At 45.1% G+C, this 13,018-nt stretch overlaps 1 protein-coding gene across 2 annotated transcripts in view; it reads left to right on the top strand.

Annotated features, from left to right (window-relative positions):
• The window catches only part of LOC116987002 (polymeric immunoglobulin receptor-like), a 68,253-nt gene that overhangs the window by 1,231 nt on the left and 54,004 nt on the right, over positions 1–13,018 (top strand). The window contains exons 1-2 of one of the 2 annotated variants that reach the window (XR_004415618.1): positions 3,057–3,184; positions 4,512–4,614. Coding sequence is in view for 1 of the 2 variants with exons in the window: in XM_033042884.1 (XP_032898775.1) it covers positions 2,864–3,184 (321 nt within the window). In the remaining variant the exon portion in view is untranslated. Of the gene's footprint in view, positions 1–2,863; positions 3,185–4,511; positions 4,615–13,018 lie in introns of those variants that run through there. The other variant, XM_033042884.1, reaches the window with a different exon arrangement.

The raw sequence follows: 13,018 nt of genomic DNA, 5'->3' as shown, positions 1-13,018 counted from the left end.
TTGTACTTTCTCCCTGTGACCGCATGGGTTTTTTCCCAGTCCTCTGGTTTCCTCCCACATCACAAAGACACATGGGTTTGTAGGTTAATTGGCCTCTATAAATAGGGAATAAGGACTATGTAAATTGTCCCTAGTGTACAAGATATTAGGTCAGCACGGACAAGTTGGGCCGAAGGGCCAGTTTCCATGCTCCATCTTAAATTAAACTAAACTAAAGTAACAGTGTCAAAGTGCAAAGGGACCCTTTCTATTCATAAAACATTGTTTTATTGGTTGCTTGCACTCACTAACAGCAGCCAAGCAATAGTGCCAAAACAATTGTCTCCATTTTACAACACTTCCTCTTATTTAAAGTTCAGATATTGTTTGACGTCCAGTTCCTCTTGGGCTGCGGGTTGCTCTTGCAATAAGTAGACATTTCCTTCTTGTTCTTGGACTTCAACTATGCATATTTGTCAAAGTCATGCAATATTAATAATTTCTTGTTACCAAGTTAATTTATTTTTAATGTTATCACTGATGCTCAGATACATGAGCGAAGGCCAACATTGACTGTCTTCATTCACCAGATCATTTCAGGTAATCTAGGATCATTGCTTTACTAGTTTAGTTTAGTTTAGTCCAATGAAGTCCAATTATTGATTGTTCAAGGGGGTAAATAGGAGGTCAGGACTGCGCTCTAGCTAGTGAGAGGATGGGTCAGTTGCCTGATAACAGTTGGGAAGAAAACTGTCTCTGAATCTAGAGCATTGGGTTCAAACTTCTGTCCCTCATGCCTACTGGTAGACAGGTAAAGAAGGAGTGACTGGGATGAAACTGCTCCATGATTATGCTGGTGGCCTTGCAAGGCAGCGTGAAGTGTAGCTGACTATTTCCTTGTTTATAGATGGGGAAGATGGCAAATATTACCTATAAATAAGGTTTACCCTCCATAAAACAGGCCAACAATACACGTGCATTTGGGGGAAAAGGTTGTTGTAGGGATCCACAAGCCACAGTACTGATCAATAGACAATAGGTGCAGGAGTAGGCCATTCGGCCCTTCGAGCCAGCACTGCCATGTAAGATTATTGTAAGATTATTTTAAGATTATTAAGGGTGTGCACATGCTAGAGGCAGGAAACATGTTTCCGATGTTGGGGGAGTCCAGAACCAGGAGCCACAGTTTAAGAATAAGGGGTAAGCCATTTAGAACGGAGATGATCAGCCATGATCACATTGAATGGCGGTGCTGGCTCGAAGGGCCAAATGACCTACTACTGCACCTATTGTCTATTGTCCATTGTTTATTGAATGTGATCATCGAGAACATGTTTCCTGCCTCTAGCGTGTCCAAACCCTTAATAATCCTACATGTTTCAATAAGATTGCCTCTCATCCTTCTAAATTCCAGAGTATACAAGCCCAGCCGCTCCATTCTCTCAGCGTATGACAGTCCCGTCATCCCAGGATTTAACATTGTAAACCAAAATGCACTACCTCAATTGCAAGAATCATCGATGTAGTTAAAAGTAGGGGGCATGGTGAAGTCCTCTGCAGATGAGACAAAGGTCAGCTGGATGGTTGACAGGGAGAAGGCATTTGACCACAAGGTGTATATGGATGGACAAATCAGTAGGGCAGAAAAGTGGCAGACAGTTTAATCCGTAGAAGTGAGAGGAATTGCATTTGACAAAGAGGTCTAAATAACGACATTAATAATGGATGTTGAGGGAGTGTGGAGGAACAGAAGGACCTTGGAGAATATTCTCACAGCTCATTAAATGCAACATGAGAATTAGTTAGTTTTACAGATACAGCCTGGAACAGGCCCTTCGGCCCACTATGTCCAAGCCGACCAACGATTACACGTGCACCAGTTCTATCCTACACCCTTGGGGTAATTTACAGAAGCCAATTAACTTACAAACCTACTCATCTTTGGATTGTGGGAGGAAACTGGAGCACCCAGGGGAAACCCATGGGGTCACAGGGAGAACATACAAATTCTGTACAGACAGCACCCGTTGTCAGGATCAAACCCGGGTCACTGGCGCTGTATGGCAGCAACTCTCCTGCCGCGCTACTGTGCTGCCCAACTAATGTAAACAGTTAGGACCAAAGAACTGCAGGTGCTGGTTTGCACCAAAGATAGAAATAAAGTGCTGGAATAACTCAGCGGGTCAGGCAGCAGCTCAGGAGAAGGGTTTCTGAAGAAGGGTCCCAATCCCGAAACGTCACGCATTCTATTTCTCCAGAGATGCTGTATTTTTCAATCAATAGAAGATGTTTTATGATCATTAAGTTCTCCAATTTTACGTTGCACACCCCTCTACCCTCTCTCACCTTTCTGTGCAGCCATTTAACCCATGCCTCTTCCTCCCTCCCCCCAATCCCCTACCAAATATACCCCTCCCTCTGTCTTTACATTTCGGTTCTCATCTCTCCTTATCTGACAACCTTTTGACCGCTTTTCACCTCCAGTCTTTGTCCACCAGTGAACCAGTCAAAATTCCCCCCTCATCTGTATCTACTTGTTGTGCTGCCTGTTCCGCTGAGTTACTCCAGCATTTTGTGTCTACCGTCCACCTGTCACTTGCCCGGCTTTATCCCATCTCCGCCTCTCTTCCAGCTTTCCCCTCCCTACTTTAATCAGTCTGAAGAAGGGTCCCAACCCGACACGTCACGTGTCCATTCCCTCCACAGATGCTGCCAGATCTGCTGAGTTACACCGGCACTTTGTGCTTGGCTCAAGGGTAAGTGAATGTCCACACACGGGTTGGACCATTCGGCCCATCGTTGATTAGGGGAAGAGTGGGTGAGCCAGCAAACGCTGTGTTAAGTAGATTTGTCCTGTACATGTTCTGATGAGTTTTCCTCTCAGTTTCAGATGCTCTGCGGGCAGAGACACCTGTAAGAGGAGTTGTGGGAAAAAATATCACAATCGATTGTCACTATGAATCACAGTACCGCTCACACACAAAATACTGGTGTCACGGGTGGACTCGCCGGTGTAAAGTTGAAGTGGAAACAAATGGGCGACACGGACGGAGGGGAAGAGAGTCAATCACAGATAACCCGGAACGAGGAATATTTACTGTGACTGTGGAGGATCTTCACTCTGGAGATACAGGATGGTACAGCTGTGGAATTACTACATCTGGCTTGGATCCAATGTTTAACGTTCAGCTCCAAGTATCTGACGGTACGTTTTACATTTATACCAAGCCAATTAACCTGTAAACCTGTACGTCTTTGGAGTGTGGGGGGAAACCGAATTTTTCAGAGAAAACCCACGCAGGTCACGGGGAGAACGTACAAACTCCAGACAGACAAGTACCTGTGGTCATGATCGAACACGGGTCCCTGGCGCTGTAAGGCAGCAATTCTACAGCTACGCCACCGTGCCATAGGGATCAGTGCCGGGATTTATGCGCTTTGGCCGAATTCTGTTCTTACCCCTCCTGGGAGTGTGCAGATGACGCCCCTGGATCTTGAATAATGACGAAACGGCAAACAGGGACATGTCTTTTATTGTGTAGGAAAGAACTGCAGATGCTGGTTCAATCGAAGATAGACACATAATCTATAGCGAAGATAGATGCCTCACTGGGTGGCGCCGAGATGGCAGCCTCGCCATAGCCTGTGTGTTATTTCGACTTTTTTGTTATTTTTAGTGTGTCTAAAATGTATGTTTCAATATTTCTCGGTGTTTATTAATGTGGGGGGTGAAGGGGGGGGGGGGGGGATAGGGGAAAACCGTTTCCAGTCACTTACCGCGACGGAGATGTGATCTTTCCCCGTGTCACGTCTCCGTCCCTGATCCGCGGCCTAACAACTGGATGGATGCGGCCTTTCCTGGAGACCGGCCTGGAGCTTCAAGCCACAAGCGCGGCGCGGACTTTAACATCGCGGAGCTGCGATCCTTTGCCGAGGATCGCTGTGGAAGTGCTCCGACCGCGGGGCTTGTGGACTTTAATACCGTGAAGCCGCGGTCTCCGGTAAGGAAAGGCCGACTCGGGAGATCCATGCCACGGAGTGTTTCCGTTCCGCCCCGACGCCGGAGTCTCCATCATCCCGACGAGAGGGCTTGAACATCGGGCCGTCGGCAGAGGCAGTGCTGAGGGTTCAAGGCCCCGACCACCACGGGTGAACAAAGGAGGAAGTTGACTGAACTTTGTTGCCTTCCATCACAGTGAGGAATGATGATTCCACTGTGGTGGATGTTTATGTTAAAACTATTGTGTATTGCGTTATTTTTTTAAACTTGTATCGCTGTATGATAACTCAAATATCACAGTACCCTAATTGGTGCACGTGACAATATGTAAACTTGAACTTGAAATGCTGGAGTATCTCAGCGGGACAGGCAGCATTCTGAGGGAAGGAATGGGTGACGTTTCAGGCCGAGACCCATCCTCAGACCCGAAACTTCACCCATTCCTTCTCTCCAGAGATGCTGCCTGTCCCGCTGAGTTACTCCAGCATATTTTGTCTATCTTTAATTGTCTTTTATTTCCTTTTCTCAACAGAACCTGAATCTAATCCAGGATCGTCAACAACAACAGTAGCATTTACTTCAACTACAAAAGTAACACCCGAAAACAATGATCATGCGCCCAGTTTCGCTAACAGGTATAATTTTCACTTGCTCAAGCTTTGATTGGCCTTGCTTTTCAATATGAGAGGTGGAGACGGGACTGTTGATACATACATAGATACATAGATGGATGGACAATAAGTGCAGGAGTAGGCCATTCAGCCCTTCGAGCCAGCACCGCCATTCAATGTGATCATGGTTGATCATCCACAATCAGTACCCCGTTCCTGCCTTGTCCCAATATCCCTTGATTCCGCTAGCCCTAAGAACTCTATCTAATTCTCTTTTGAATGTATCCAGTGAATCGGCCTGCACTGCCTTATGAGGTAAAGAATTCCCCAGATTCACAACTCTCTGGGTGAAAAGGTTTTCCTCATCTCAGTTCTAAATGACCTACCCCTTATTCTTAAACTGTGGGCCCTGGTTCTGGACACCCCCAACATCGGGAACATGTTTCCTGCATCTCGCGTGTCCAATCCCATTATAATTGTATATGTGTCTATAAGATAACCTCTCATCCTTCTAAATTCCAGTGAATACAAGCCCAGTCGCTCCATTCTTTCATCATATGACAGTCCCGCCATCCGGGGAATTAACCTGGCTGGATGCTGGATCCTTGAGTACAACACAAAGTACTGGAGTAACTCTAGGTTGTCGAGGGTGGCATGGTGGTGCAGCGGTAGAGTTGCGGCCTTACAATGCCTGAGAGGCATAATCAAGGAACACTCACCCCGGTCACTCCCTCTTCTCCCCTCTCCCATCTCCCATCAGGCAAGATGTATGAAGGTTTGAAAACGCACTCCTGCAGAGTCAGGGACATTTTCTTCCCAGCCGAACCATCCCCTCACCAGCTAGAGAGCGACCCTGACCTCCCATCGACCTCATTGGAGATCTTCCAACTATCTATAATCAGACTTTATTGGATTCTATCTTACACTAAACATTTTACCCTTTATCACAAATCTGTATGCTGTGACAGCTTGATTGTAATCGTGTGTCTAGTCTTTTCGCTGACCGGTTAGCACGCAACAAAAAGCTTTTCACTGAACCTCGATACACGTGACAATAATAAGCTAAACTAAATTAAAGAAACAACAGTCAATGTTCAAACCAGTGTTAAACTTGGCAGGACATTGACACCCACCACTAGCCACAACTTCCCATCTCCACCCCTTTCTGCTTTCTGCAGAGACCGTTCCCTCTGCATCTCCCTGGTTAACTCATCCCTTCCCACCCAAACTACCCCCTCCCCAAGTACTTTCACCTGCAACTGCAGGAGATGCAACACCTGTCGCTATACCTCCCCCCTCGAATCCGTCCAAGGACCCTGACAGTCTTTTCAGGTGAGGTAGAGGTTTACTTGCAGCTCCACCAACCTCATCTACAGTTGCAGGTGTGGACTCCTATATATCGGCAAGAACAAGCGTAGGCTTGGTGATCATTTCACTGAACTCCTTCGCTCAGTCCGCCTAAACCTACCTGACCGCCTGGTGGTAAACACTTTAACTCCCCCTCCCATTCCCACGCTTATCTTTCTGTCCTGGGCCTCCTCCTTTATCAGAGTCAGGCCCAGCGCAAATTAGAGTCAACAGCGTCTCATATTGGGCAGCTTACACCCCAGCTGTATGAATATTGACTTCTCCAACTACAAGTAACCCTTGCTTTCCCTGACTCTCCATCGCACTCCCTTTCCAGTAATCCGACCAGCCTGACTGTGCCCAATTATATTTTATCTTTGTTTACTTTGTTGTTACCGTCTCCCAGCTAACAATCTATTCTACATTCCGATCTATTCTACATTTTCCTTGAACTTCACCCCCTTTGTTTCATTTTCACACCTTACACTTCCTTATCTCTGTATCTACTTCTCCCCTGAAGAAGGGTCTCAATCCCAAATATCATCCACTCCTTCTCTCCAGATGCTGCCTCTCCCGCTGAGTTACTCCAGCATTTTGTGTCTATCTTCTTCGGTTGAAACCAGCATCTGTAGTTCCTTCCTACACTTATTGATTGTCCACTGGTTTTGAACAAGGGGTGTTTCCTTTGTAAATCTGTAAGCTGTGAGCATTTGTAAACCAATCGGCAGATATATCGACCACGGACAATGCCACTGGCCAGATCTCACACACAATTAGTTTAGTTTTACTTTAGTTTAGAGATACAGCATGGAAACAAATCCTTCGTTCCTCCGAGTCCACGCTGTCCGTCGATCACCCTTTTATATTAGATCTTCTGTGATCCCGCTTTTTCATCCACTCACTACAAATTAAGGACAATTTACCAAGGACAATTAACCCACAAACCCGCACATCTTTGCGATGTGGGAGGAAACCGGAGCACCCGGAGGAAACCAACTTCATCGCAGGGAGAATATGCAAACTCCTTACAGACAGCACCTGTAGTCTGGATTGAACCAGGGTCTCTGGTGCTGTAAGGCATCAACTCCATGCTGCGCTACTGTTGGGTTGAGTTGGGTTTATTCTTTATCCAACATCACAATCATTGGTCGTTATCGTACTGCTGTATGTGGAACTTGCTATGGGCAGATTGGCTTTGGTGTTTACCACATTACAGCAATGTCTGCACTCCATTGACTGGGCTTGACTTATCCTCAGCTCATGAAAGATACCTTGCAGATGTTAGACTTCTTACCTTTTTGCCTTCTCTGTCCCATACAGTAGCCACATAATTTGGCTCATTATTGCTGGAGCTCTTCTCGTGGTGATCTTTGCTGGTCTACTTTGGTGCCTAATGTGTAGACAAAGGAGTGAGTTTCTATGTTTCCTTCATCCTTTCATGATGTATGTGATCATTTCCTGCACAGAGAGAGAGAAATACAGCACGGAAACAGGCCCTTTGGCACACTGAGTTCATGCTGACTATCAACCATCTCTTTATTCTAGTCCTACAATAATCTTATCCAGTCTGAAGAAGGGTCCCGACCTGAAATGTCACACAACCTTTTCGCCCAGAGATGCTGCCTGAGTTACTACTTTGTATCTATCTTGGGTGTAAACTAGCATTCTTAAGTCATTCCTAACTGTCACTGTTTGTCGTTGTCACTTGCGAGCGGAGCACCAAGGCAAATTCCTTGTATGTGAATACTTGGCCAATAAACTTATTCATTAATTCATTCATCTGCAGGTCCTTTCTACACACTAATTTTATCCAACTTTGTTCACTCCATGTTGTTATCAATTGCCCCAAGATTCTACCCCTCGCCTACACACTAGGGGCAATTTACAGTGGGAATTAACCTACCGGCGTGCATGTCTTTAGGATGTAGGGGGAAACCAGAGCACCCAGAGGTAACCCGCGCAGTCAAGTTGGGCTTGTGGTGCCCCTGTGGTTCTCATGGATCAAAGAGTAGGAAGGAACTGCAGATGCTGGTTATACACCAAAGACAGATTGAAGATGCTGGAGTAAGTCAGCAGGACAGGCATCTCTGGAGAGAACGGTCTGAAGAAGGGTCTCAACCTGAAACACCATCCATCCATTTCTTCTCTCCGGAGATGCTGCCTGTCCCGCTGAGTTTCTCCAGCATTTTGTGTCTATCTTCGGTTTAAACCAGCATCTGCAGTTCCTTCCTACACTATATGCAGCAAGATGGCTGGTTAAAAATGTCCCTGACATGCTCTTTCAATGTTAACATTGTGTTTTCCAGAATCAGAAGGGAACAAACCTCCCAGAGCAAATAACAATGAAATGCAGGTAAAGATGGCAAAGTATGAATTCTCCGTGTATTGAGAACTTACAAAATTCTGTAATTCAACCTCACTAATCAAGTCACTAATCTGCTTCAATGGTTCTATGGTTCCTTTATCATCAAACGCATCAAGGTGCATCAAGGTTATTTTTATGCATACAGAGCAGCTGATTATTTCAAAGGAACGGAGTATTAATTTTGGATGATCAGCCATGATCACATACACAGCAGCTCGTTCCATACACCCACCACACTTTGTGTAGAAAGTTAGCCCTCGGGTTCCTATTAAATCTTTCCCCCCTCATCATAAACCTATATCATCTGGTTCTCGATTCTTCTACTCTGGGCAAAAGGCTCTGTGCGTCTACCCGATCTTTTCCTCTCATGATTTTGTACACCTCTATCAGATCACCCCTCATCCTCCTGCGCTCCAAGCGTCCTGACCTGCTCAACCTCTCCCTATAGTTCACGCCCACGAGTCTGGGCAACATCCTTGCAAATCTTCTCCGCACCCTTTCCAACTTGACAGCATCTTTCCTATGACTTGGTGACTAAAACTGAACACAAATCATCAGACAAACCTTGGTTTCTCTTTTGTATTTCAGGATTTGCCAGCAGGAAAAGGGAGCATCGTTTATGCAACACTGTCAGACATTCAAAGCAACAAGGAAGCTGCCCATTGTTCTAATCAATATCAAACTGTGTATGCAGAAGTGCAAATTCAAAGCAAATCGACAGGGGCTCACTCCAGTACTGGGGAGGACAATGTCACCTATTCAGAAGTTACATCTCAAAGCGTCAGCCAGATTGCCCGTCAGAAAGCTCCTTCTCCTGTGCAGAGTATTTATGCCACTGTGACTTCTTAGATAAACCATTGAGTCATTGATTGATTGATTGATACTTTATTACCACATGTGACATGTCACGGTGATAATTATTTTTGTTTTGCGTACCATAAACAAGGTATACAAAGAGTCACTATGTATAGGGCGCCGACACTTACAAACTATCCATTACAGTCCCTATTGGTCCCCATTTGTTCTTGGCTCCCCCAGCCACACCACACCAGTTCCCCCTTTGTTCTCATGCTCCCCACCCCCACGTTCCCCTTTGTTAACCCACCCCCACCCCACGCCAGGTCCGCTATGTTCTCGGCAGCCCCCTACCTGGACCAGTGCTGTTTGTTGCCCCAACTTTACGCCATGGTTGCATTGAGGTTTCTCTGCTGTAATCGACAAATCTACTTACTTTGAAGAAGGGTCTCGACCTGAAACGTCACCCATTCCATCTCTTCAGAGATGCTGCCTGACCCGCTAAGTTATTCCAGAACTTTGTCTCTTTTTTTGCAAACCAGCTTCTGCAGTTCCTAATTTTTCCACTCCCTTCCTTGGTCCCAATGATCAGCAATTGCCATAAAATTACTGAATCTGGGTCAGCTTTGCAAATAGCAGCCATTTTGCTCAATGCATAGAATGATGCCGTCTCCTTCCTCACCCCCATCCCCAGCATAGACTGAGAGGAGTTATGTTACAGTGCAAACATCTTCTCTCTACAACTAAAGGTTGTGAGTTCAAATCTCATCACAGCACCTGAGCAAGTAACCCACCTGAACACTTCAGTGCAGAATGAGCGAGTGTGTCGATCTACAAGACACCTCTTGCATCGCAGGATACACAGAAAAAACGGAAACAAAAGTTGGAGATGGCAAATATTGTATATTGAAGATGATGAAGGTGTACTTGCGCAGAGAATGTTTCTGCTTCCAGAGATCATGTTGAATATTGACATTAATAAGACACAATAAAGCTTTTTTTTCTCTCTTTCACGCGATAATTTTTGACTTGAGAGTCAAGTGTGTTTCATGGTCATATGTCCTGAAATGGAACAATAACATTCTTACTTGTAGCAGCACAACAGGTTTGTAAACACAGTTTCGGAGTCAGTTTCAGTTTAGTTTATTGTCACGTGTACCGAGGTACAGTGAAAAGCTTTTGTTGCGTGCTAACAAGTCAGCAGAAAGACAATACATGCTTACACTTGAGCCATTACAGTGTATAGATACATGATAAGGGAATAACGTTTAGTGCTAGGTTAAGCCAGCAAGTGCTCAATGGATAAAATAACAAGCAAACAAAACAATAAGTTCAACAAATAAAAAAAATAGTGCCGATTGAGATCCATATTCAAACCACTCCAAAATCCCTGGGTTATGAGCTGCATGACAGGGTGAGCTATGAAGAGGATGTGGAGAGTCATTGTGGAATGCAGTTGGGTTAAGTGAATTCACAAGGATGTGGGAAATGCAACATATGAGATAACAGTTGAAGAAGGTAGAAATGCTGAACGGTTTTATAAACAGCAAGAGATTGTTTTGTTTAGAGATACAGCGTGGAAACAGGCCCTTCGGCTCACAGAGTCTGCACCACCAGCAATCAACACTACCCCACACACACTGGGGACAATTTACGATTTTACCAAGCCAATTATCCTGCACCTGTAGTTCGTTGAGGAAAGGAATAAGCCGGAGATCTCGAAGAAGCTGTAAGCGCTATAAGGCAGCAATTCCACCGCTGCGCCATCGTGCTGACGTGCAGACGGACCCAGATATCCCTGTACATGAATCATTGAAAGGTGGCCAACCGTGCACTTATTAGGAAGGCAAACAGCTTGTGGGCAATTGTTGTCAATTATATAGGGTTCTGTTGAGACTGCGTTTTGAATGTTTTGCAAGTCTGGTCTCTATACTTAATGATGGATATACTTGCAAAGCAGAGAGTGCATCCAAGATTCAACTGTTTGATGCACTGCTGCTAGAGCTGTTGCCTCACTGCACCAGAGGCCCAGGTTCAATCCTGACTATAGGTTATGTCTGTGAAGAAAAATCAGAATCAGAATCACACTTTATTCGCCAAGTATGTTTTGCAAAATGTGAAAATGCATATCTCCAGATTCAGAGTCAGATTCTTCCCAGCTGTTATCAGGAAACTGAATCATCCTCTCACCGACTAGATAGCGGTCCTAACCTCCCATCTATCTCATTGGAGACAGTCAGACTATCTTTACCCAGTCTTTACTGGACTTTATCTTGCATTAAATGTTATTCACTTTATCCTGTATCTGTACACTGTGGATGGCTGATTGTAATCATGACCCGAAACATCGCCTATTCCTTCGCTCCATAGATGCTGCCTCACCCGCTGAGTTTCTCCAGCATTTTTGTCTACCTTCGATTTTTCCAGCTTCTGGAGTTCTTTCTTAAACCATGATCATACATCGTCTTTCTGTTGACTGGAGAGCATGCAACAAAAAACTTCTCACTGTACCTTGGTACACGTAACGATAAACTAAACTAAACTAAACTTGCCAACCGGACTGTGAATTACATCATATAACCATATAACAATTACAGCACGGAAACAGGCCATCTCAGCCCTACAAGTCCGTGCCGAACAATTATTTTCCCCTAGTCCCATCTGCCTGCACTCAGACCATAACCCTCCATTCCTTTCACATCCATATACCTATCCAATTTATTTTTAAATGATAAAATCGAACCTGCCTCCACCACTTCCACTGGAAGCTCATTCCACACAGCTGCCACTCTCTGAGTAAAGAAGTTCCCCCTCATGTTACCCCTAAACTTCTGTCCCTTAATTCTGAAGTCATGTCCTCTTGTTTAAATCTTCCCTACTCTCAATGGGAAAAGCTTGTCCACGTCAAATCTGTCTATCCCTCTCATCATTTTAAAGACCTCTATCAAGTCCCCCTTTAACCTTCTGCGCTCCAGAGAATAAAGACGTAACTTATTCAACCTTTCTCTGTAACTTAGTTGCTGAAACCCAGGCAACATTCTAGTAAATCTCCTCTGTACTCTCTCTATTTTGTTGACATCCTTCCTATAATTGGGCGACCAAAATTGTACGCCATACTCCAGAATTGGTCTCACCAATGCCTTGTACAATTTTAGCATTACATCCCAACTTCTATACTCAATGCTCTGATTTATAAAGGATAGCATACCAAAAGTTTTCTTTACCACCCGATCTATATGAGATTCCACCTTCAGGGAACTGGCCAAAGGTTTTGTGAAATGAGCAAGAAGAGATTTTTTTAAAACTTACAATGTTGTTGAGGTTTAGTCGGAAATCCAATCCCCTTCCCAACCAGTAAGGCTTGCTGGGGAAGTCTAACTTTTGGCAATTGTGGGTCAGGTTTGTACAGGGTTACTTAGCTGGTTGTGAGAATCAAACTTGGAATGAAGCAAAACCCATCAGGAACAGTGGTGCAGCGGTAGAGCTGCCGTCTCACAGCGCCAGAGACCTGAATTTGATCCTGGCATCATGCGCTGCTTGTGTGGAGTTTGCATGTTCTCACTGCGACAGTCGGGTTCTCGCCAGATGGTCTGGTTTCCTCCTTCATCCCAAATATGTACAGGTTTGTAGGTTCATTAGCATCTGTAAATGTCCCCCCAGTGTGTAGGATGTGAATATGGGATAACATTGAACTACAATGGTGTGGAATTGGTTGGCCCGAAAGGACTATTTCCATGCTGTATCTCTAAACGTAACTAAATCGCCCACCATTAACAAGCTCCAGGCATGAAACGAGACCTGCCCTGAGATCAAAGTCCCAGCCTGGATCACACCCATCAAAATTCAGAACAAATCCCGTCCACATCGGCATGTCTTGCCCACCACAATGAGCCATTTCTGGTCAAAGGGTGACCAGAGAGG

This window comes from Amblyraja radiata, chromosome 24, assembly GCF_010909765.2.
Source record: "Amblyraja radiata isolate CabotCenter1 chromosome 24, sAmbRad1.1.pri, whole genome shotgun sequence".
In the NCBI taxonomy this organism is placed as follows: Eukaryota; Metazoa; Chordata; class Chondrichthyes; order Rajiformes; family Rajidae; genus Amblyraja; species Amblyraja radiata.
The sequence above is the reverse complement of the archived record's forward strand: the minus strand, read 5'-3'. Positions and strand labels throughout refer to the sequence as shown.